This window comes from Abrus precatorius, unplaced genomic scaffold, assembly GCF_003935025.1.
Source record: "Abrus precatorius isolate BTA unplaced genomic scaffold, Abrus_2018 Scaffold2, whole genome shotgun sequence".
NCBI classification, from domain to species: Eukaryota; Viridiplantae; Streptophyta; class Magnoliopsida; order Fabales; family Fabaceae; genus Abrus; species Abrus precatorius.
The window spans coordinates 29,060,179-29,086,766 of record NW_020874362.1 but is presented as its reverse complement, the minus strand read 5'-3'; the positions used below and the strand labels follow the sequence as shown (position 1 = coordinate 29,086,766).

The 26,588-nt window shown below is 29.0% G+C and overlaps 2 protein-coding genes across 10 annotated transcripts; both read left to right on the top strand.

Moving 5' to 3' along the window:
* The first annotated feature begins 793 nt into the window (after nucleotides 1-793).
* LOC113857423 (DNA repair protein RAD51 homolog 4) lies at nucleotides 794-7,729 on the top strand. Of its 9 annotated transcripts, none has more exons than XM_027489287.1 (10): nucleotides 794-896; nucleotides 975-1,054; nucleotides 1,150-1,265; nucleotides 1,735-1,816; nucleotides 2,672-2,806; nucleotides 2,898-3,008; nucleotides 3,101-3,191; nucleotides 3,996-4,066; nucleotides 6,307-6,456; nucleotides 7,542-7,729. In XM_027489287.1, exons 1-10 carry the CDS (start codon nucleotides 809-811, stop codon nucleotides 7,578-7,580), a joined length of 963 nt encoding a protein of 320 aa, XP_027345088.1. In that variant the 5' UTR covers nucleotides 794-808; the 3' UTR covers nucleotides 7,581-7,729. The 9 variants fall into 9 exon arrangements, 8 of the variants coding, with proteins under 8 accessions (XP_027345088.1, XP_027345091.1, XP_027345089.1 ...); XM_027489290.1 differs by having other exon boundaries at nucleotides 1,213-1,265; nucleotides 7,542-7,668; XM_027489288.1 differs by having other exon boundaries at nucleotides 1,162-1,265; nucleotides 7,542-7,668.
* A 14,052-nt stretch (nucleotides 7,730-21,781) lies between these two features.
* LOC113857422 (licodione synthase-like) lies at nucleotides 21,782-24,822 on the top strand. The gene is made up of 2 exons (XM_027489286.1): nucleotides 21,782-22,834; nucleotides 23,952-24,822. The coding sequence occupies exons 1-2, from the start codon at nucleotides 21,911-21,913 to the stop codon at nucleotides 24,612-24,614; spliced, it is 1,587 nt and encodes a 528-aa protein (XP_027345087.1). The 5' UTR covers nucleotides 21,782-21,910; the 3' UTR covers nucleotides 24,615-24,822.
* The last annotated feature ends 1,766 nt before the right edge of the window (nucleotides 24,823-26,588 follow it).

Here is a 26,588-nt window from a genome sequence, read left to right as displayed (position 1 = left end):
AACTTTTAATTCAAAATATATATTATATTATTAGTAATTTTTATATACAATAATTTTGTATGATAATTTTATTTATATATAAAAAATTTAATATATTTTTCTTTTTAAATATTAACGTATAATTTTGTATATATTGATATTAAAAATAGTTTTCTAAAATTTCATACACTAATTGAGTAAATACAACTTTATTTTTTTATATATTAATTTGATAAATTATTTTTAAAAGATATGATATCATGCTTTAATAATTATATAATATAATTTTATTAATAATTTTAAATTATAATATAAATAAATAATTTCTTATATAAATTTAATTCAACAAATATAAACAAATACATAAATAAAAAATTATAAAGTTTTTTATTTAAATTTTATAACTTATATTAAAAAATTTATTATATTTATACTTTATTATTAGAATAATTTATTTAAAAGTTATAATAATAAATAATAATATCATGAAATAATATAAATTTTATTTTTATATTTTAAAAATAAAATATTTTATATTAAAAATATTAAATTATACATTTTTTAAACAAATAAATTTTTTATTATATTTATATTATATTTTAAAATAAATAAAAATAAAAATAAAATAAATTTGTGTAACATACGGATATATTTATTAATTTAAAAAGTAAATCAACCGCCTCGTATAATAACTATAAAAAATTCGTATGGTTAAAAAATGTAAAAATAAACTTTTTTTTTAAATAGTTAAGAAAATTGTTTAAAAAAAAATTAGAAATGGCATTTATAAAAATTGTTTTTTACCTAAGCTCTTTCGTCTCCAGAGAAAATGGCAATGTTGAAATCTCTGGAGAACGAGTACCCACGTATTGACTCTAATTTTCAATGCTTTTGCGCCTCCCACGGTATTTTCTCAGGTGCGTTTCCCTTTCCTTTCTTCAACTTTACATTGTTAAGCTTTATCAAACACGCTCACGATTCCGCTTTCTTCTCAGTCGAAGATTTCCTCCTTCAAGATCTTGATGCATTAACTGCTTTTGCGGATAATCATTCTACTTCACACAGATTGAAGCAGGTAAGGGTTACGTTACCTAATTGCTTTTTTTAAATTGTAAGTTTTACTGATTCTGTTATTAAATTAATAAATAACTATGAATATGTACTATCTAGGGCATTAATCAGCTTGTCTCAATACTAGATGCTCTTCATCCACCATTGCTAAACGGTTTGCAGCTCTTGGAAGATGCTCAGCAGAATAAACGTGTTTTATCCACTGGATGTGAAGGGTACTTTCAGCACAACGTGTAGTTCATGTTGTGTTATTGCCTTGTGCAGCATTTTTTTAGCTGTGTTTGCACACTACTTTCATGCACCAATTTTCTTGTACTTAGGGTGTGTTTGGTTTAGTAGTCGGAAAATTTGGAATGAAGATCACTTTGCAGTTTGCACTTAACAAAAATCTGGGAAGATTTTGAATGTGGAATGCAACTCATTTACGCTCCACTCAACAAATTTTAACCACTCGTGTGGCATGGAACTGAGATGAAAGTCAAATCAAAAGCTTATATACTTTGCAATCCGTATTTGACAACCCTCCTTATTTTCAACTATTGGCATAGTACTGTATTTTTTCTGTGGTGTTCGTAACCTTTGCTGGTTATATAATATGAGTTCTTAATAATATTATATTTGGTTTATTATAAGGCGTGTCTGTGGGTAGTAGCACTACTTAGTGTTTGAGTCTGTTTAGTTCAGGATTGATGCGCTACTTGGTGGTGGATTACGTGAAGGACAATTAACTGAACTTGTTGGGCCATCCTCATCTGGAAAGACACAGGTAAGAACCCACTCCTTTGTCAAAAATCATATCTTGAGTATGAGTCTTAACAGGGTGAGGCAGCAGTTCTAATCTCTGCTGAGAGATGTTTACCCATGAATATATGGCCGGTATTGAAGATCTTAAAAATGCAATTTTAAAAGGTCACAGAACAGTATATGCCTAAAATTAAATATCACATGTCACAATGTTGTCTAATAGTTTAAAATATAAACACTTGTATAAAATTAAAAGAATGTCACGGATAACATGCACAGTTAAATTTTATCTTGTAATAATTAATCCCCACAAAAAAGTATTATTTCGATTTGAAGGGCATAAGTTTTCTCTATATTTTTATTATTGTAAACTCATTTACCATAAAAGAATATGCTCTTAAATAATAAGAAATATATATTCTTTTTCATCTAAGAGAAAAAAATTATCATATATATTTCATGTGTACTTGACTTGGGGGATAGATATTTTGATCCCTGCTCCTGCCCTTTATCAAACGGGTACCTGTCACTTGCCCCATTGCAGGTAATCTCCTATGGAGTTCTGCAGACATGGGGATTTTATCCATGCTTATTTCTGGGTGTGTTAAGAATAAAATTATAAAAATAAAATGGTTTACCTTGGTCTTTAGATGCTCTTTACAGGTTCCCAAGTCCCAACTATACACACACACACACAGACACACACACACACACACACACCCACACCCACACCCCCACACACCCACACACACTTCTTGTCATTGACATGTACATGATGCTATTGCTACTGCATCATCTCTTATTTAGTTGATGTTGCTATCTTCTATTTCTGGATTTTATGTCCTGCTCTATTATAAATTGGCTTATTTTTATTTAGGCATGCCTACTGTCTGCCTCAACTGTTGCAAAGCATGGGAGTTCAGTTATATATTTGGATACAGGCAACTCCTTTTCACCTCAGCGTATTGCATGTTTTGTTGGTCAGTCCTCTGCTTATGTCTTTGACAATCAGGTTACTTTGACTTGAGACTCATGGTATATTGTTTGATTCTTCTTATTCATTAACTGGCCCTAAAACTGATTTTGAGTGATCTGTCTTTTAGGCTGATCATAAGCTCAAAAAAGTATTGGACCGGATAATTTGCTACTCAGTGTTTGACATCTATCAGATGTTTGATCTGCTGCATCAACTGAAGATTAATTTAAGATCTGAGGTTCTCATTGAGACCAATATTTGTAGCTGATGCAACTTACTTGATTTTGTATTTCTTTCTGTCAAATAGATTACTAATGTATACCGGCACAGATTGTGAAATCAAATCAGGATGTTCGATTGCTCATTGTTGATTCAATCTCTTCGCTGATTACTCCCATCCTTGGGGGTGCTGGTCCTCAGGGTATTGTACATATTTGCATGCAAAATTCCTGGGTGTGTTTGATTTAGATGATGACACCATTTATCATTTTAGTATGCTGAGTTGTGCAGCTGTCCATTTTCATTTATTAGAAACTTACCATTCTAATTCTATCCTTTTTTGTATTCTTTATTTGTTTTACACTTTTACTAATAATTTCTTGTAAAGGAACTAGTGCTTTAACTGCCTGAGTTAAGAGTGCTTGCTACTCTACATTTAAAGGACGTAAAGTGCATATGGGATGCGTCCATCATATTTAAATATTATTTGCCAACAATAAATTTTAATGAGTTGGCTTCTTGTATTATGCTCTGTGAAGCTCATCCTCAGAAGTCAAAACTGAGTTTTGTATTATTGAATCATATATCTTCTATTATTTGATAACCTCATGTCAAGTCAAGCACTTCAATCTGGTTTCAAAGTTCAACCTTTAAGTCACTTTTTTGTTCTACTTTAAAACATCAAAAAGCAAAAGGTTGGATACAGCCTAAAAGTGTGTACATATTTTTCCTAGAGGTAGATAAATTAATTGAACCCTTTCGTAATGACAGATTATATACAACATAAATCTTTCTGCAAATCATTTAGAGTCTGAATCATGTCTTTTGTGTCTTTCTGCAGTTCAGTTTTGTTCTTGTCTTCTTTTAATTTTAATGTCACTGTTTCTGTAACACATTTAATCATGCTTTTCCTTTCCCTTTGTTAAGAGTCTTATTTTCAATGATAAAAGGTCGGATAACTATTTAACTTTGAAGAACTTACAGGTTATGTTATGGGTGATTTCAGGACACGCTTTAATGATATCTGCTGGGTTTTTACTGAAGAAGTTAGCAGATGAACATAACATTGCAGTATTGGTAAGTTCTGCTTTCCTTTTTCATTCTTGCTGGTGATAATCGTTTCAGTAACAAGTACAGCCTACTAATTGCAAGGGTTTTTTCTCGAGTCATATTCTTTTAATAGCTTTTTAACACTCAAACTTTAGTTTCACACAACATCATAGGTTTTATAGCTTTGTTGAAGTCTGAGCAGGACATTTTGTTTTATCATAGATCACACCTGTGACACTCCTCCATTTCATCATCTTTGAATCTTATTATTTATATCTCTCTTTATCTCTCAATCATTCTGTATGACAACCGCAGATTCTTAAGCCTTGTAACTTGAGGCATGTTCTCCATTATCCTGTATGACAGACCTTTCTGTCTGACCTGCTGACTAAATATGATATTCAGCATAAGTTGATTAAAAATAATAGATTGATCCCCATACTGTCCAAATAAATAATGTTTGAAGCATATTGGTTGACCTTATGCTTTCCAGTCTAAAGTCATACATCTCATTCTTTTTTCTCCTTCATCCTTTATTTTTTGTTAATTGTATTCCTGATGTTGATTTAAAACAATGTTTCTACCAGAAGTAAATTCTATGCAATGTTCTTCTCATATTGATAGTACCATAGAGCCAATGGCTTTTTGATAAGGTTTTACTTTTTTCCATATTGATTTTTGGGACACGTTCAAACATGTAAATACTTCTTACTTTTATATTCAATTTTTTATGCCATCAAGCATTGTTAATGGTTGTCATTACTTAACCTCCTATCTGCTGTTGGCTTCTCTCTACAACCATTATGCCTCTTGTGGCTGCTTCAAGCTCTATCATTTAGCTGTTGAATGACCACAGTCAGCAAGTGACCATCCTAACTGGTCCAAGTCTTCCACCATATAATCAACTTCTATACCAAAGACCAGGAGGTTCATTATACTAAGGTTGAATAGATCACCTTCAACTTAGGTGCTGTGCAATTTACCTCGTGCTTCCAATTGAAGCTAATAACCTCCTAAAGTTCTCAAATTGTGTAAATTACACATTCTATTCCTATTCCACAAAACAAGAAAACTCTTTAAAATTCCATATTTTAATTCTCCTTCCCTCCCTCTCTCTTGTTATTTTTTTCCTCTCTTTCTTCCTTTCTTTCTTCTTTTCCTTCTCTGTTTTTCTTTCACTGTTTCCTTTTTCCTTCTCCTCTCTCTCTTGCTATTTCTCTTTCTTTCTCACTCTCTCTTCCTCTCTTTCTTTTTCTTTCTCTTTCGTTTTTCTTTCTTTGCTTCTCTCTATATCTCTCTTTTGCCCTTTTTCATTCTCTCTATCTTTCTTTTTTTATTTCCTTCTTTCGCTATTTCCCTCGTTTTCTCTCTCCTTTGTTATCCTCACTTTCATTCTCTATTTCTTCTTCTTTACCCTCTTTCCTTTTATTTTTCTTTCTCTTTTTTCTCTTGATATTTCTTTTACTTTCTTTCTCTTTCCATACTTTTATCCTTATTTCTATCCTTTTTTTTTCTCTCATTTCCCCCTTCTTTATCTCTTTCTCTTTCTTTCTTTCCTTTTCTTTGTCCTTTGATTCTTTCTCCGTCTTACTCTCTTTTTTGTTATTTTTTTCATTCTTTCTTTCTTTGTCTTTTTTTACTCTTTCTGCCCCTTTTCCTTCCTTTCTTTCTATTTCCACTTCTTTATATCTTTTTTTTATTTTTATCTATTTTTTCCCTTTCTTCTTTCTCATTTGTTCTTTCTTTTCATTGATTTACTTTCTTTCAACTTATTATATCTGCATTTTCGTTCTTTCTTTTTCTCTTATTATTTTTCTTTCTTTCTTCTTTTCTCTCTCTCTTTGTTTCTTTATATCTCCTTTGCTTTCTTTGTTTCTTTCTTTCTTTTGCCTGGGTAAAGGTTTTGCAAGTGAATATCCAAATCCTTTTGATTAGTAAAAGTTCTATGTGGATACTTGTTGGTCCGTGTCTAATTGCCGTGTATCTCCAAGTTGGCATTGTATAAATCATTTCCTTTTTTCATTCATTTCCATGTCTATTAATATTTGATAAGTGCTACTGTTTTATGGGTAAAACAACGCAATGAGGAGACACAATTACGGGTGCAGAGAAAAAAGGAAATAACTTTTGAATGAGATAGACAATGGTCATGCATGGGCTCTTTTTATATTTCAAAGATTTCAAACATAATTGCTGTGATTTGTATTGATGAGGCAAGGCAGCAATATATTTTTCGAATAACACTTCTAATGGAACAAATTTTGAAGGTAACAAATCATGTAGTGGGTGGAGAGGACGGTATTTCCAAACCAGCACTTGGAGAGAGTTGGAAGAGTGTCCCACATGTACGGCTTTTACTTTCTCGTGATTGTGGAAGCAAAGTCTGCAATATTTCAACGCTAAAACATCCATCTATGGTGTGCACTTTATCAGAAAATTTCTTTATACATTAGTTAATGTCATGTTAAATAAACCAACTTTGAATAAGCTGTGGCATTTATGGGCATGCTACTCTTTTATTTATTGGGACCACATTCTTCTGTAGTACCATTTTTCCATTGTGAAATGAGTCACTTTAGGGTCTACAATGTGCAATGTTGATCAAATTAACTTCTTAAATTTTGAATTTAAATTTAAATTTTTAGTTTCTAGAATTAACAATTGTCGACTATGTTAGTCCTTATTACTAAGAGATATTAAAATTGAGTAATAAAGTAATCATATATCATATTAAGTAACATGTGATAGATTATTTTGGATACAAAATGATGTTTTATAATATATTAAAAGTAAATTATTTTTATCTCTGATTTTTAATATTTTTGGGCAATAAGGTTTCTTTCTTTTCTTCTACTTCATCTTTTTTCTATGTCATTTATTTCCTTCCTCTAGCCATCACTACAATAGCATTCACATTGCAAAGCTCTTTCATTTAAAAATGAAGTTTGATTTGACAAAAAATTAAGCTTGTATTTAGGAGAGAAAAGATGAGATCTTGGGTTGAATAAAAAAAAAATTATGTAAAGAGAGGAAGAGTGAGATTAATATGTGGAAAGAAAGCTTAGCAAATATTATGGAAGATGAGAATGTCATTGCAATAGCGGTCAAAAGAAAGGAAGAAGACATTTTGAAAATAGACAAAACAGAGACCTTATCCAAAAATTTTAAAAGTAAAAGATAAAAATGAATTATTTTTTAAATATTATAAAATAATATTTTGTATCCAAAATAGATTGTTATGTGTTAATTATTATGATATGTTATTATTTTATTATTCAATTTTGACAATAAAGATTAACGTGATTGACGGTTATTTATTTTAGAGACTAAATTTTTAAATTTAAAATTTTAAGAATTAATTTTAGTAAAGTTGTATATCTTTGGGACTAAAGTGAGAGTTTACTCAAATTTAATTTTTATCTTTGTCATTTGTAGAGTAGTTTTTTTTAATGGAGTTAAATCACTTTGGAAATTAACCTGGCTGAAATTATTGTTGTTTCAGGATTTTGGTAGGGCTACAAGTTGTACCATGTCTTTATAAGTATGACTGCTGTGACGGTTGATTCAAAATTAGATATCCTTCTTTTAATTCATTCTACCATTATACTTCAAGATAAATTATTTTTATTTTACAGTTATGATTTATTACAAGAACCATTTTGATCAGAATCAATATTGATAAATAGAAATATATTAAGAAATATGTATCTTCTATTGGTCGCATTAACGGTCTTACATGAGTTGGTTATGACTAAATTTGCTAATGCTGATTAAAACTTAAACATTCCTTGAAATATTTTTGACATTTAATGCATTGTTTGATTTGAGAGAAAATCGAAAGGGAATTGTGTTAAGTAAAAATGAGAGGTCATCGTGTTCTCGTATTTGGCTGTGAAGAGAAAATAAAGAGGGAAAAAAATATGATAGGATAACCTAAAATTTGTCTCCTTCCATGAGATGAGTAAATAGTTTGTTCGAAATGACAGATTTACCCTTTTTTTTTACTTACCATTATTACATTAAAACGGTATACGAGATATTCAATGTAAATATAACAAGAATGAATATTTTATTTCTTTTATTTATCTCTTCATTCAACAATAGAAGAGAAAATTGGTTTTTCTTTTGTTCAATTGAAGCATAAGATATGATCCAACTAAATAATGAGATTGAGAATATGAAAAAATGAGTCCTTTTTATATTTTTTTCATTTTTTTTAACAATATCATTGTCAAAAACTACCATAATAAACTATTGTTAATGTCTATATTTTCTTGCTAAAGACTTTGTTACTTTCATTCAACGCATTTTCAATACTTAAAACTTTTATTATTTTTCACATTAATTTTGTTTGGTCACTTTTAAGATATATTTATTCCAATTTTACCTACATTAATTTTTCAAATAATAAACTTAAAGAAACAATATTCATTTACATTAACATGCTTAATAGATTCAAAATTTTGAATTTCTTTTTTGGTTCTAGTTCTCTATGTTGTGGAATTTGAAACTTTTGTAGAGTAAGAGTAATTAGCTGTATCTCTAGAAAAAAAGATGAACTTTTTGTTGAGTTTGCTTGATGTTATTGCATAACTTTGGAATAAGCATAAATGGGATTCTTTAAAACAATTAAATCTCCTTTCATTTAATTTTTTTTTTAACTCTTACACAAAATTCAATTACAATAAACTTTCTTAGTTATGCATTATGACATAATGATCTTATAGAAGTCAGATTATAGTAGATTTTTTTAGACAAATTTTAGTAAATGTCTTGTATTATTTTTACTTCAATGTTTAAAAATCATTTATTATTATAAAAATAATATTTATTATTTTTTCATTTTTATGTTTTAAAAATATATTTAAATATTTTAAAATTATTTTTCTTTGATTTTAAAATTTGTAATTAATGTTTTTTTAGTAACTTGTTCAATTTATCAAGATTTTGAGTAAGAAAATTGAGTATTAAAGTAGAACAAAAAAATTAAATATGTATAATTTTAAAATAAAAATTTTTATTTCAAAAAAATTAAAAAAACTAAATTGTGCGTATACAAAACTGAAGAAAAATATATATTTAAACTTAATAGTTTGATTGTTGTCAAACAAAGATTATATATTTTTATGAACAAAAAATGTTTTTGTAATGAATTCTCGATCCACGGAGCAACTAATTGATAAAATCTTTTTATATTTAACAACTTATTTAAATATTTATTTGATACAAAAAATTTAAACAATAACTTCTATTATAAATTTAATGATAAAATATATTGAAACAAATAAAAAAATTTATTTTGATATGTTATACTAAATTTTATTAAAAAATTGAAAATAACTTACGAAAAATCATAAATTATTTTTTCAATTTGATCAGCTTTGACATTTTGGTCATTTAACTCTCCATGGAACCAGAAGAACATTAGTTTCTCAAGAAAAATATTATTCTTTCCATTTTTTATCACTTTAATAATTATGTTTTATTCATTTTCACTATTATTTTATAAAAAATTTACTAAATATTTAAAAATAATAATTATATATTTTGGTTTGTGTACTTTTTTTTATTGACAAATTAAATATATAGGAACAAAAGTAATACAATAGATAATGATATAGTAAAAAAAATTAAATAAATTTTTATGAAATTTAAAAATAATGATATTTTAAAATTTTAAGCAAAACTTTGAATGTAAAAAAGAAATATATTTTATTGATTTTTTTAATGTGTATCCAATGACATATAATAAAAATTTATTGATAATACTTTTTTTATTAAAAAATATATCATATTGTAAGTTTCATTTATTAATATTATTAAATGTTATAATTTTAAATTAAAATTTACAATTTATTAAGTTTTTTTTATCACGTATCTTTAAACACGTGTTAAAAAAAATATGTCATTTGAACCGTTTTATCACAATATATATGAAGCAATTTATATTGGAGTAATTATATTTTGATGTCTATTTATTATTTTTATTTTTATTATTTCTTCATCAATCATATTATTTCTTTTATATCGTTTCATTAAACACATTTTTTTATTTGTTTTCTTTCACTAATTTCTTTTCCTATTTTAGGGTTGTGGACAAGATAATTTCCTTCGTATTTCACTAATTTCAACAAATACAGTATTAATATCTAAAATAATTTCTACTGCTATTATACGCTGACAGGTTTTGGTTAGGAAGTTTATTGTTCAGTCATACAAATTTCATTTTGAAAAGCTCATTGCAATTATATTTTAACAACTTGGTTAATAAAATACTGTATTGTAATTCTTCATTAAAAGAAAATGAATATTTATTGTTGAATTATTGTACTAGATTTAATTTTTTTTTATTTAATGTTTCAGTAGATTAGTTTAAGATTTTAACCCAATTGATCTACGTGAAATTAATATTCTTCTAAAATTTGTGTTAGAAATTTGAGTTTTAATTTGGAAAAATAAAAATCTGCGTTTTCAAATTCGTGCAGCTTGGCCCTGTAAGCATGACGTAATTTTTAACCCATTTCTGACATATTTAATTTTTCATTTGGAATTAAAAATAGTAATTCAAATAAAAAAATTCGTTAATATCAGTCTATAAGAATAATTTTAAATATCTAAAATTAATAATATTTTATTAAAAATAATATTTATTATAATTTATATTTTTATTTAATAAACATATTATTTTTTATAAAAAAAATTACTTTTAATGTTTTAAAATCAACTCTAAATGTTAAAGTTAATATTAAAAAAAATAATTGTATTAACATAAACTTTTAAGGTTAATTTTAAACATACAAAAACATTAAATTTTTTTTATCAAAAATTAAAATGTTTATTATACTTTTATATTTAAAAGATGAAAAATATATTTTTTAATAAAATTTCATCGGTTTCAAATTCTTAAATTAACCCTAAACGTTTATATTAACATATTTTAAAAAATTATGAATATTCTTAAAAATTATCGAAACATTAGTTATGCTTCCTAATCAAAGCACTAATCAAATACTTAATATGTCAACGTTGGGACCTGTAACCTCCAAAATCCAACTCGCATAACAAAGTTGGCGTAGAAAAAGTCCCAACATTATTGCACGTATATAGCGAATGTCATCAAGTGCATTTACACTGTAAGCAGGTGCATGGTGCAGTTAAGTGGGTCGGCTATACATTTAACCTACAATACCTAACACTTTCGTGTGTCATATTTGGCCAAATCTTATCTAAGGGACTTACTTTACGTCACTAGATAAGTAAACATATTTCCATATATATGCTCTATTAATATTATTCTTAACTTGAATATTAGAGAATTTCTGTAAGTATCTTCACCATTGTTACATCATGAAATCTGAAGATTATGTTTTGTAGGCAAAAAATAAACTCAATAGACTAGGTTAGTCCCACCTCCTCCCAAAGTAATATGAAATAAAAGCAATAGGCAAAGGCAGATATTGTTCTCTAACAAGGCTAGAAATTTTTCTACTCCCGAGTCTCTTACCATCTTCTCACAAATCACTCTCCCGAGAAAAAGGTATAAAAAACATGAAAAAGAAGTCCAGAAAGAGTAAAATGTATAGTTACAACACAAGTGATAAACCGAGATGTCACAGAAGAATTTATAAACAATAACGAATACTGATGGAAAGCAAATTCTTCAAGAACATGAGATTGTTGCCTAGTACACTATGTTTGGTTCTCTGGATCAAAATGGTGTGGCAGAAAGAAGGAATCGAACTTTGATGGACATGATGAGAAGTATGAGGAGCAATGCAAAGCTTCTTCAATTCTTGTGGATTAAAGCACTAAAGACGGCTGTGTATATATTAAATAGAGTTCCAACTAAAGTTGTCTCAAAGACATCTTTTGAACTGTTCAAAGGTTGAAAACCTAGTTTGCGACATTTATGCGTTTGGAGATGTCCGTCTGAAGTGAGAATTTATAACCCACAAGAGAAGAAACTTGACCCTAGGACTGTTAGTGGGTATTTCATTGGATATGCTGAAAAATCCAAAGAGTATAAGTTTTATTGTCTATCTCGTAGCACTAGAATTGTGCAATCAAGAAATGCAAAGTTTCTTGAAAATGATTTGATTAGTGGGAGTGACCTGATTTAAGACACTACTCTTGAAATAGATCATTATAAAACTAAACCCTCTAAATCAAATGATAGATTGGTAGTTATTCATGCTCCTCCAGTTCAAAAGCGTGTTAGACAACTAGTTATCCAAGTTCCACAAGCTGTTGAATACGATTTAGTAGATCAAGTTATTAACGAGGAGCCACAAGTGAATGTTGATCAACCTATTGAGGAAGTGGTTGAATAACAAGTTCCTCATCAAGATAATGAGACAACATTAAGAAGATCTACTAGAGTCAAAAGCTCAGCAATTTCTAGTGACTATGTGGTGTATTTACAAGAATCTGACTATAACATAGGAGCTGAAAATGATCTTGAAACGTTTTCATAAGCCATGAATTCTAAGGAATCGAATTTATGGTACAATGTCATGAAAGATGAGATGGATTCTATGGCATCTAACAAAGTCTGGAATCTTGTTAAGTTGCCTGATGATGTAAAAGTCATTAGATGTATGTGGGTCTTTAAAACTAAGAAAGATGCACAAGGCAACATTGAGAGACATAAGGTAAGACTTATTGCCAAAGGGTTCACTCAAAGGGAAGGAATCGATTACAAGGATACCTTTTCTCCTGTGTCTAAAAAGGATTTTCTTCGAGTGATTATGGCATTGATAGCTCATTTTGACCTTGAGTTACATCAAATAGATGTGAAGACAACGTTCCTCAATGGTGATCTAGAAGAAGAGGTTTACATGAAACAACCTGAAGGATTCTTCTCTAGTAATGGTGAACATTTAGTCTGCAAGCTTAATAAATCTATATATATATATATTAAAACAAGCCTCATGTCAATGGTATCTAAAATTTCATGAAGTCATATCTTCATTTGGCTTTGAAGAAAACATCATGGATCAATGTATATACCTAAAGGTTAGTGGGAGTAAGATTTGTTTCCTTGTTTTATACATGGATGATATTTTGCTTGCGGCTAATGATAGGTGTATGCTATGTGAAGTGAAACAATTTCTCTCAAAAAACTTTGATATGAAAGATATAGGTGAGACATCTTATGTCATAGGTATTAAGATCCATAGAGAAAGATCTCGAGGCATTTTGGATTTGTCTCAAGAGACCTATATTAACAAGGTTTTAGAGAGATTTAACATGAAAGATTGTTCACCAAGTGTAGCTCCCATTGTGAAGGGTGATATGCTTGAATTGAGTCAATGTCCGAAAAATGATCTTGCAGCAGTGTGAAGTAGACCTTGACTGCTACTTCCACTATGGAGGTTGAATTTGTTTCTTGTTTTGAGGCTACTTCACATAGTGTATGGTTGAAGAGTTTTATATCTGGGCTTAGAGTTGTGGACTCTATATCTAGGCTGTTGAGAGTGTACTGTGACAACTCTGCTGCAGTATTTATGGCTAATAATAACAAGAGTGGAAGTCAAAGTAAACACATCGAACATCAAATATTTAGTCATAAGAGAACGTGTTAAGGAAAAGAAAGTGGTCATTGAGCACGTTAGTACTAAGTTGATGATTGCCGATCGGATCATGTAGCACGAATGAGACTTGGTTCCATGATGTGACAATCATTATGGATACATTTATTATTTTCTGAGACTTTTATTCAGACTTGATGTTTTCTCTTTCGTTTTGTGCACACTTTTGTTTGTTTGAGAAATATCATTTGGTTTTGACCTTAAATAAACATTTGGTTTATTTATTAAGTTAAGAGCTAGTGTTGAGAGACTTGATATACTGTGATACATGGAAGATAATACTCACCATTAGAGGAATTGTCACCATGATTCATATATCTAATTTCTTACTGTGGTTGATAATGAGATTAATGGATCAAGTGGGAGAATGTTAGCAACCGACTTCCATTTTTTGTAGTTCCGATTTTAAGGGGATATTATGTGATCACATTGCCTCCATTATCTGCATCTGTTTTTCCACTTGGAGGTGGTTTTACTGGATATTCGAAGTGGGCTCAATGATGGAAGAGTCCTATAAATATTTTGCTATCTCATTATTTTTGGTCAACCTGAATCCACTCCTCTTTTAAAACATACACACCATCGTGATTGAGTGAGTAAGGATTTGGAAAGACCGAAAATTTCAATCGCAGATCAACTTACAATAGCTGGAGGTTAATATTAATCGATCCATTTTTGCTTTCGCATAGCTTTGATAGGAATTTTTACATGATGTTAATTAACATGTATTCGATGTAACGACAATGTTGTCTCTATCCTTTAACATAATCTTGTCATTGTCGTAGAAGTACATCAAATAGGTAGTATCACCTTCGTTGCCACTATTGACAACGACGACAATGTGAACGTTCAGAGTAAATCAGCATGATGATATGAGGTTGAACATAGCTGAGGTTAATCCAAGTGAAAAGATAGTCACCAAACTTTCTCTTCTCATTTAATAATATAAATATAAAAATCAAATTATCATTTTAATAATCTTAATATATATGCATTGATAGAGCGAATTTTCTTTTCTATTCTTACTTTTTTTTGAATTTTTTTTTTTTTGTAAATCTTAATGCTATTTTTTAAAAAATGTAATGTAATAAATACATATTTTTTTGTTTATTGACGCTTAAAAGAGATGAGATTAATAAAATTGATACTTTTTTTTCCTCTTCTCTCTTCTTGTCTTACTAACAAAAAAAGAAGAAAGAGACACTGAAAATTGTATTTCCTCTCTATGATATATATTTTTTCTTTACAGTTCCTATCATTCCAAATAACACGTTTAATGTATGCATTTTAATTATACGCTACGTATATTAATTGAGGTAATTACAATGTCTTAGTATCCAACTAATCTCCTTAATTTAAATTTTTGGAGTTAAAGGAACATACACATCATAATGTTCTATCCTTAAGGTTAGAGTTTCTATTTCTAAATTATTATATTTCATACTTTTATTTTTTTATATTGATTTTTAACCCTTTTTATTACATCATTTGGTATATTTATTTTTTCTTTATCTTTCTGTTTTCTCTACCTATTCCACATTTAAAATGGAGTGTAAAATCTTTTTATTAAATATTGACAAACATGCCGACTAAAAAAAAAATAAAAGACAAATATGATCTGATATCCCAACTAAGTATGCATCTATACAAAAAAAATATTTTTTTAAAATATAATAAATAATGTTACAATAAAACAAAAGAAATAGAATATATATATATATATATATATATATATATATATATATATAAATTAAGGCGTGGAAACATTAAAACTAAAAGAGAGAGAGACAAATATGTCAATTGAAATATATTTGATAAATTATATGGCACCCTTAAAAACATTTAGGGTAAAATAATTTACATTTCTTATAACTTGTTACATATTTCTTTTTATTGGTATAATTTTTTAAATATGATACTAATAAATAAAAATTTAGAATATCACACAGCACACATCAATATATTTTGTTTAAAATTTAAATATGTTTTTGTCCAAATTTAACTTTTACTTGGTAATAAGGCTTTTACGTAGGCTTGTAAATTTCACAACAACAATATTAGAAAACAAAATATTTAAAATAGCATATATAAAACTGCATAAACTTTGCAACATCGTAAATTCAACATAAATAGAATACTCACCATCTCTTCTTACAACATAAATTTCACACTCAATAATATATGTGGCATTACATAGTCACAAATTCCCTTAAGACTTCACTAAAATAAAAGGGTGAGATTTAATCGTGTAACTGGAATACCGATAAGATCATTAGCCCTAGGAGCAGTTAATCCTAGTCGTTCATCCATAGTTATTTTGCTTTTGCCATGGTCTAAGATTTGACCTTGGGAATCAAGCATCTTCCACTCAAAGCATTGAATAATGGCTCCAATGATAGTGGGCAATTCCCTCATGGCCAAAGGCATGCTGGGGCAACCTTTTCTTCCACTACCAAAAGGCAACAACTCAAAGTGTTGTCCTTTGATATCTATATCACTTCCTTTAATTTCTAAAAATCTCTTTAGCCTGAACTCTAATGGGTTTTGATGAATCCATATTTTTACTAGTATTTTACTATAGTTTTAATCCATTTGATAAGGAAAATGTGTTGGAAAAAGCAGAACAAAATCATAAAAATAGAATGATTGAAGAATTTCTTTAAATACATAGTTAGTTTAGCATTTATGAATTTTCTGTGTAGAAATTAATAATTGAAGTGTGTTTTTGTAGAAAATTCTGAGCAAAGACCATGATTCTGGTAGATCAATAGAGAAATAGCAGCAAAGTAGCAAGTATGGACTCAAAAAACATGGCTCATGCAGGTTAAGCTGGGCGTGGTTACTCTTACCAGCGAAAGTGAATGATTCATAGCTTAAATGAGAAGTTGAGTGTGGGCGTGATCACTATTATCACTGAAAGTGAACTTCCAGAGAGATTCAATCTCAACAGAGCTGTGCGTTGTCACTCTCACCAACAAAAGTGAACGTTCTAGAGAAGAAAGATTTTCAGCAAGCTCTGCGTGGTCACTATTACTGGCGAAAGTGAACGTTCCAGAGAAGGCAAGATTTTAACAAGCTCTGCGTTACCACTCTTGCCAGCGAAAGTGGAAGTTCTAGAGTGGAGTGAAACAAGGCAAGTTGCGCGTGATCACTCTTGCTCTCGAAAGTGATCACGCGCACTCCTCGACCTCTTGCGTTGCTACTCTTATCAACAAAAGTGAATGCTCCAGTCTCCCAGAAATAGAATAAGCCTCTGTGTGGTCACTTTTATGAAACAAAGTGACAACGCATAGAATCAGAATTTCTATAAATACATGTCTTAAGCTCAAAACTGGGAATCTTTTGTTCATTTTCCATTTTTTCTGTTAGATTCTCGTTGGAAGAGAGTGAGAGAGAGTAGTGGGGTCGAATTTCGAAGCTCCAAGAAGAGGCATTGGATTGGAGCTCGTGGAGATGGTTTCTCTGCACTTCTTCTCTTCTTCTCCTTCTTTCTCTTTCTTTGTTTCAATGTTTGCTTAATTCTTTGTAGTTAGGAGTTTATAAAACTCGAATTGATGTATTGATTTAACTCTTGCTTCTGAATTTTGAGTTCTTGGATTAATTGAATTGTGAATTTTGTTGTTATTGCACTCTATGAATGGAAATTCATATGATTCATCAAAGAGGAACAATTACCAATGGAAGTTGGATTTACTTTTCTAATCTGAATTAGCAATCAGAATTTGGGGATTTCTTAGGGATAAAGAGACCTAATTCTGCAATCCTAAGGTTCTAAGTCTTAATGCAACTTGAAATTGAACTTCACCTAAGGGATTAGGGTGGTTTAGTTGTTTGTTAGGGTTAATGAGTTAAGGGATTAACCTTTAACTATTAATATGCGAAACTGATTGTCAATTAACTAAGTTTTTGAATGTTCAGAAGCATAATTGAATTAATATTGACATTCTTGTGAAATAATGGATGAGAGGTTTAAGCAGATGGAGATGCCCAATTACTGGTATTGCTTGTGGGCTTGGAGGGTACTTCAATTTGGGCTTTGATTTATTTTTTCTCTCAAAGAAAATGAAGTGGAGAAGGAAAACACAGAGGATTAGAATGAAAACTAGTGTGAGGGACTCATAAATCATCTTTGTTGTTTGCCTAAATATGGTTTAATTTTGCGGTTACTAACAATTGCTTTTTATAGTAGTGTGAACTTGCATTTCCTATTTGAGAGCCTTATGTTGATTAGAAATTAGTGTCGCTATTTCGTAGCAACTTTGTTGGAAATATTTATACTCAACATTGAAAAATGTTAACCATGCAGATTATTGTCAACGTTAATAGATACGTGCAAGGAGTCTCTAAATTGAAGTTAACCACAAAAACTGTAATTTTTAAGTTTAGCTTAAAGTATATTGTAATATCAACAATATTTGCAACATTACATGAATAAAAAATCATATATCAGCACTTAATTGCTTTAAATTCTGTATTTTTAATAAAATAAATAATATATAATTTTTATCTTATATAATATTACACAAATTAGAAAATATATTTTATCATTGACCCGACAGACTAATGATCTGATCAATCAGGACACGAGCTAATATATTTTGGTGAAATGCATAAATTTAAATATTATGTACGTTTTAGTGATAAAATTTTAAAATTAAGGAATGTTTTCGAATACTTGTTTTAAAATAATTTTTTCCAAGACAATAATACTATCTTATTAATCAAAATGTGTGATACGAATAAAGAAATCTGGTATTTTATTACTAATAATAAAAGAAAAATATGAATTCAAGAAATTTTATTATTAACTATCGTTATTAAAAATAAAATATATTATAATAGTGAGCTGAAATAAAACAACTGAAAGGACGATCCGAATATAATATAAATGCAATATGTCCAATTAACTTTTAAAGTTAGATGAGTTATCAAGTTGAATGTCTACATCTTTTTTTCCTTAGGATTTTATCGTACCCATGAAAATGTCCTGGAGATTAAGCCTTCGATAACTGGGTCCTGGTTCCAATTATCCCGTTAGAATTAAAAATTCAGTTTGAAGCCAAATCTTAATTGAAAAGTTAAAGAAAAAAAACAGTTATTATATATATATATAATTCTTAACTTGGATCCTCAAGAATTACAATTCAAATAAAAAGTTAAAATAAAATTTATATTTATTTTTCATATATAAGCTGGGTTACTTCAGCAAACACGGGACCATGTCCATAAATGCTGATCTGTGGTTGTTGGCATTCTTCAATTATTGGTGTAGTACGTTGTTGTTCTCGTAACATAGCATTGCCAGCATTTTTGTTATGTTTTGTTTGAACAATGTCATACATTCTATTTTCTTAATAAAATAAAAAATAAATGAAAATACAAGAAACAAATAAGCAACATAATTAATTATATAATATAATAAAAATATTAAAAAGAGATAAAAAAAAGTATCATAGAAATATAATTATATTTGCTTATAATTATCAGCGTCCAACAAAACAAAATGACGACTGAATTTTCAGATATAGAATGCACAAACCGACATTAATTTACACGAACATTTATATATATATATATATATATATATATATATATGCATTTATTTGTTTGTTTCTATTACATTATTTGTCACTTTTGTTTGTTTTTTTTTTTTGCTATCTCTCTCTTCCTGCATTCATTCTAAATCCATTCCAAAGATGGCACAGACATGATATTCTCCCATTTGTATAGGGTGCTATAGTATCGGTGGCAATGTTTAAGGTACAGTAGATGGCCCTGATGCACAATTAGTAAACTATAAAAGTTTTACAGCATTATGGGTTGTCTTGAAAGTGTAATACTAACGGGAAAGGACATCCCTATTGACTTGTATTTTCATACTCATATTTTTATACTTATTTTTCCTTTTTACTTTTTTATCATACCTTTTATATATATTTTTTCCGTCCACATATTTCACACATCATTTTAGAAGTGTGAAAAAAAAATCATTTTCTCCCGTTGAAGGTGATGGGTGTGTATTTTGTGCAATTTTGAAGGGAAATTCGCATTAATTAGTTAGGTCCAGGTCGTGGACATGTGGCCATGGAAAACGATAAAGAAAAATGCTGGCCGCAAATCATAAGTGACAATATAAATACAAACGTAGGGCTATGATTAGCCTCAAACCGGTTAAACACACACTTACGTTTAAAGAAGTAACGGATGAGACATTAGCAGCCTTTAAAAATGACAAGATATGCTTATTTGAAGGCTGGGATCAGAAACAGGATTGTATAAAATTTAGGTATGGTTTTTATTTTTTTTATTTAATATTATTGTTTAACTAAAATTAAAATTTTATTTTACTGAAAAATAAATATTCCATACTATCATAAATTACTAAAATAAAACTTTTATAGTAAAAAAAATCATAGAAAAAAAATAAAAAGCTTAAATCAAAATAAAAATCCTTGGAAACTAGGGTACCTAAATTTTGTAGGACTAACAAGATTAACCTCTGGTTACCTTTCCACTGACAACTAATCTTTCGTATCTATTATTATTTATACATTTTAACGACACAAAATTTACTGAATGTTATTCTCATATTTTTAATTTTTATTATTTATTTCTTTGAAATTTAATTGTTTTAGATATTCCTGATCATATATTTAAAGTACTTTCTTAATTCAATTGAATTTCTCAATTTTAAATATCGTTCTTCAATTTTTTTAACAAAATTTGAAATTGTTACAGGCTATTAAAGATTTAGGTTGTTTGAAATAATGATAAAACTGTGACATCTGCACGCCGTACGGGGCTGTCCGAATGCCACGACGCGATGAAAGCGTGTTGTTGGATATGCGGTCGAAAAACATGATACGTCGTCCATTTCAGATAATTATCTCCTATTCTCACTCTTAATAGGTCAATTCTCATGCTTCAATGTGGAGAGAAGAAGAATGAAAAGAAAAATCAGTTTCCTCTTCTATTTTTTAATAAAGTGATAAATAAAAGAAAAACGATGAGGTCTCATTTTTTCTGAACACAGTTTCCTTTTTATTTTCTCTCAAATCAAACAATCATTAAATGTAAAAAATATTTCAATAGAATATTTAAGTTTTAATCAGCATCAGCAAATTTAGTCATAACCAACGCATGTAAGATCGCTAATGCGACCAGCAGAAGATACAAATTTCTTAATATATTTCTATTATGCATTGATTCTGATAAAAAAAAAAAAGGATGTTGTAATAAATCATCTTAACCGTAAAATAAAATGAATGTATCTTGAAGTATAATGGTAGATTGAGTTAAAAAGATGACATCTAATTTAATTATCAACCGTCAGAGCAGTCATATTCATAATAAATGCATGGAACAACATGATGTGGCGCTATCAAAAGCCTGAAACAACAATAATTTCAGCCTGGTTAATTTCCGCAGAGATTTTAATCCATTAAAAAAAACTACTACCCTACAAACGACAAAGATAGGAATTAAATTCACAACGGAAAAATGGTACCACAGAAGAATGGGGTCCCGATAATTAGAGTAACATGCCCATAAATTCCCCCAGCTTATTTGAAAAAATGTTTATGTTTGTCTCTACACTGTGAATTTTTATTTCTTATTGGGTCAACCATGTCAACGCGTTGAGAAAGATAGGAATAGAAAAGAGAGAAATAACAGATGTGATGAATGATGAAATGTTATAAGGAGAGATAAGGGGAGTTAAATGAGTGACACACCATAGATGGATGTTTTAGCGTTGAAATATTGCAGACATTGCTTCCACAATCACGAGAAAGTAAAAGCCGTACACGTGAAAGCAATAGAATGGGTAACTTACATAATTTTTAATAAATTAATTTTATAATATTTTGATAAACTAAAAAATTACACCTTTTGTTGAAATCTTCAAAATAACAACTTCAATTTAGAAACTCCTTGCACGTGCCAATCAGTGTAAGTTGACGCATAATATGTAATATGCTCGCATTTGACATATATTCTTTGGGGTATTTATATTTAGGAACGTAAGAACTGAATAAAATAAACATGTTATGTATAATGTGACGTGAGGGAAAATAAAATATATGTATCAACAACGTTGAACTATTTAACAATCACAAGTTGTATTTAACTTGAGCCTTAACAACTTTGCATTGCGCATGTACTTATTATTATAAAAAGCATGGTAGTAGCGTCAAAATAAACCATGTCCAACGCCTAAGTCATAATTATCCTTTCTATTTATATTTCCATTTCATTTCCCTTTCCCAATTAAGCTACCAAGATGATTTCTGAGTTCCTCACACTGGTTCTCATTTTGATACTCTCTATTTTCCTTCTCCAATTTCTTTTCTTTGGGAGAAAAAACAAATCAAAACCCAAATTGAAGTACCCTCCAAGCCCACCAGCAATACCAATAATTGGACATCTCCATCTCCTTAAACCCCTTATCCATCAAGCTTTCCGAGACCTCTCTCTCCGATATGGCCCTCTTATAAGCCTTCAACTTGGTTCTGTTCGATTCGTCATTGCAAGCACCCCAGAACTTGCCAAAGAGTTTCTCAAAACCCACGAACTCACATTTTCTTCACGAAAAATGAGTATGGTCATCAACATGATTACCTACGATAATGCCACGTTTGCTTTCGCTCCTTATGACACTTACTGGAAATTCATAAAAAAGCTAAGCACCACTGAGCTATTGGGTAACCGAACCATGGCACAGTTTCTACCTATTCGAACTCGGGAACTCCACGAATTCATTCAAATTCTTGCGCACAAATCAAAGGCCAATGAGAGCGTGAATCTCACCGATGCATTGTTGAGACTTTCAAACAACATAATATCGCAAATGATGTTGAGTATAAAGAGCTCGGGAACAGACGGTGAAGCAGAACAAGCAAGGGCTTTGGTTCGTGAGGCCACACAAATTGTCGGAGAATTTAATGTGTCAGATTTCATAGGGTTCTTTAAAAAGTTAGACTTGCAAGGTTTTATGAAGAGGGCAACGGACATACATAGGAGGTACGATGCTTTGTTGGAGAAGTTCATCTCTGATCGCGAGGAATCAAGAAAGAAAGCACAAGGTACAAATGGAGATGGCAGTGAAGAGAAATTGAAGGATTTTCTTGACATTTTGCTTGATGTTGGTGAGGAAAAAGATTGTGAGGTCACGTTGACTAGGAACCATATCAAATCATTGATCTTGGTACGTATGTTTTTATCCTTACGCTCTGTATAGAGATTATTATTTATTATAATGAATAATAATCATTCAATACCCTAGGGTTATATCCCAAATTTGAATCCTCATAAAAAAGCTAACCAACATTACATAAAGATTTTGTTAACTTTGATATAATATTTTTTATTTAAAAATATTAAATATTTACTATGTTAAAAAAATATTTACTATATTAAAGATCTAAAGAGTATAGTAAAATATATTTTTAATAAAAATCCCTATTAATATATATTTAAATTTAATCTTAAAATTAAAGAAAATTAATAAGACAGATAAAATTATATTCAACATTGGAAGAAATGAGATTGGTGAATCGTAAATTATTATAAAATTTTATAACTATCAATTGTACACCTAATGGTCGAGATTTTTGGTGCAGATGATTGACTGATTGAGAAGATCCAAGTATATATACCCAAATTTGATAATATGATCTGAAAATAAAAATATATATGATGAGAAAGGAAGAGAAAGATGAAGGAGGGTATAAGTATAAACCATGATGAGTACATGAAAAAGATATATTGTTAAATAATAATATCAGGATAGTTTTGTTACCAGAAAAAATAGGTTGACACTGTTATGAGGTATATGCAACCTTTTAAGGAAAAGAGAGAATAACTTATAATATATATATATATATAATTTTGATAAATATTGTTAGGTGCTTTTTTTTTATAGTTGATATGTGTTTTTGATACGTACGCTATAAAAGAAGATAAAAGTAATTGTATATAATATTATATATGATATTAATCTTCAATTATTTAATGATAAATTTAGAAAAAGGAAATGTAATAATATATGTACTAAATAATACAATAGGGCAAAACAGATTATATATATATATATATATATATATATATATATATATATAACAGTGTAAAAATTAGAGCCTAAAAATATTAAATTATTTAATATAACAATAAAAGTTGTCATACTCTTGAATGAGACGATTAGCACTACATACTAGCCTACATTATATTATTATTATTATTATTATTTTATTTAATTGATTACATGTTTTTCTCATAAGAGAATAAATTCGTTTAACATTTTATTTATTAATTATAATTTTCAGGATTATTTTACAGCAGCTACTGACACAACTGCCATATCAGTAGAATGGACAATAGCAGAATTGTTCAACAATCCAAAGGTGCTGAAGAAAGCCCAAGAAGAGGTGGACAAAGTCACTGGAAATGAACGATTGGTGTGTGAAGCAGATAGTCCAAACTTACCTTATATCCATGCAATCATAAAAGAAACAATGAGGCTTCATCCACCAATACCGATGATTATGAGGAAAGGAGTTGAAGATTGTGTAGTTAATGGGAATATAATTCCAAAAGGCTCACTAGTATGTGTAAACATTTGGGCAATGGGGAGGGACCCAAAGATTTGGAAAAACCCATTAGAGTTCAGGCCAGAGAGGTTTTTAGAAATTGAAGCAAATGACATAGATATCAAAGGGCAACACTTTGAGTTGTTGCCATTTGGTAGTGGAAGAAGAGGTTGCCCTGGCATGCCTTTGGCCGCGAGGGAATTGCCCACTATCATTGGAGCTCTTATACAATGCTTTGAGTGGAAGATGCTTGATTCCCGAGGTCAAATCTTAGAGCATGGCAAAAGTAAAATAACTATGGATGAACGACCAGGATTAACTGCTCCTAGGGCTAATGATCTTATTGGTATTCCAGTTGCAAGATTAAATCCCACCCGTTTTCTTCAAGTGAAGTCTTGAGAGAATTTGTGACTATGTAATGCTACATATATTATGTACTGTGAAATTTATGTTGTGAGAAGAGATGGAGTGTTCTACTTATAATAAAGTCATGCAATTTTTTTGTTGTTGATATGAGAATGGACGGTAAAATTTTATTTCAAACAGTATCTGTGGTGTAGTTAATAATATAAGATAATTTTATTTCTTTTTTATGTATATAAATTTTATACAAATTAAAATTGAATTTAAGATATTACAAAATTTGTACAATTTTATGTACTATTTTAAATATATTTTTTCTAATTTTGTTGTGAAATTTACAAGCTACATAAAAGACTTATTACCAAGTAAAAGTTAAATTGGACGTAAACATATTTAAAATTTAAAGAAGACATATTTCTCTCTCTATCTCTTTTAATTTTAATGTCTCCACGCCTATATATATATTTCTCTTTCTTTAGTGTAACATTATTTACTGCATTTATTTATTTATTTATCGGTATAGATGTATAGTTAAGTGGGATATAAACTCATTTTTATCTTTTATTTTTGGTGTTGGCATGTTTGTCAATATTTTAAAAAAAAAGTTACACATATTTTAGAATTTGAAATAGGTAAAAAAAAAAGGATAAAGAAAAATAAATATACCAGATAATGTAATAAAAAAGGGTTAAAAATCAATGTAAACAAATACAAGTATGAAAAATATAATAATTAATTTAGAAATAGAACTCTTGCACCTTAGAGATAGAACATTATGATATGTAGGTTCTAATTAATTAATTAATATACTTAGCGTATAATTAAAATGCATACAATCAACCCATTGTTTGGAATGCCAGAAACTGTAAAGAAAAAAAATATTGAGAGAAAATACAATTTCCAGTGTCTCTATTTATTATTTATTTTTGGTAAGACAAGAAGCGAGGAGTTAAAAAATATAAATTTTGTTAATCTTAACCTTTTAAAATATCAATAAATAAATACTTTATTTTTTAATAAAAATTTATTATTTTTAGTTATTTATCTTTAATTTTAACACTTTTAAAAAATATTAGAAAGATTTACAATATTTACTTTTTTTTCTAAAAAAAGGTAAGAATAGAAAAGAAAACTCACTCTATCAATGCAACATATTAACATTATAAAATGATAATTTAATCTTTATATTTATATAATTAAGTGAGAAGAGAAGGTTTGGTATTTATTTTTTCACTTAAATCAATCTCAAATGTAGTTAAAACCTCCTCTTTTATATCATTGTGCTGATTTCTTCTAAATCTCTACAGTGTTATCGCTATCAATAATAAAAAATGTGATACTACTAATTTAATGTCCTTCTACAGCAAGGACAGGAGTCGTTGATATTATATGACACTTAATAAAAATTAACTTTCTTCACACGTCAATTAACATTAAATGGCGGACGAACTGTAATTTTGCCGGGTGTCATTTATGTTAGTTACTCTTATCTTTTCACATGCTGTATTCACTTTTTAGTTACAAATTGTTTATTTCACCTTTATTTTTTTATCGTACATCGTACATGTAGTGTAAGCTTTTGGCTTTGATTTAATAGATGTCTGACAGGTTTTTCCACATACTGTTGGTCCGTGTGTAATTGTTGGGTATAAATCATTTCCTTCTCTCATTTATTTCCATGTCTATAAATGTTTAATAAGTACTACTTTTTTCTGAGTAAAACAGCGCAACGAGGAGACAGAATCACGGGTTCAGAGAAAAAAATAAATAACTTTTGAATGAGCTAGACAAGGGTCATGCATGAGCTCTTTTTATATTTCAAAGATTTCAAACATAATTGCTGTGATTTGTATTGATGAGGCAAGTATCAATCTATTTTTCGAATAACACTTCTAATGAAACAACAAAATTTTAAAGGTAACGAATCATGTGGTGGGCGGAGAGGATGGTATTTTCAAACTTGTGATTCTTCCACTCTCTCGAAAGTATTTTAATAAATAAGGAAATTTT

Bases quoted from the DNA above. Each gene is read 5' to 3' on its own strand.
- LOC113857423 (XM_027489287.1), top strand. From the start codon at position 809: ATGGCAATGTTGAAATCTCTGGAGAACGAGTACCCACGTATTGACTCT. The intron at 1,817-2,671 runs GTAAGAACCCAC...ATTTTTATTTAG, and splicing joins CCTCATCTGGAAAGACACAG to GCATGCCTACTGTCTGCCTC. The intron at 2,807-2,897 runs GTTACTTTGACT...TCTGTCTTTTAG, and splicing joins CTTATGTCTTTGACAATCAG to GCTGATCATAAGCTCAAAAA.
- LOC113857422 (XM_027489286.1), top strand. From the start codon at position 21,911: ATGATTTCTGAGTTCCTCACACTGGTTCTCATTTTGATACTCTCTATT. The intron at 22,835-23,951 runs GTACGTATGTTT...TATAATTTTCAG, and splicing joins ATATCAAATCATTGATCTTG to GATTATTTTACAGCAGCTAC.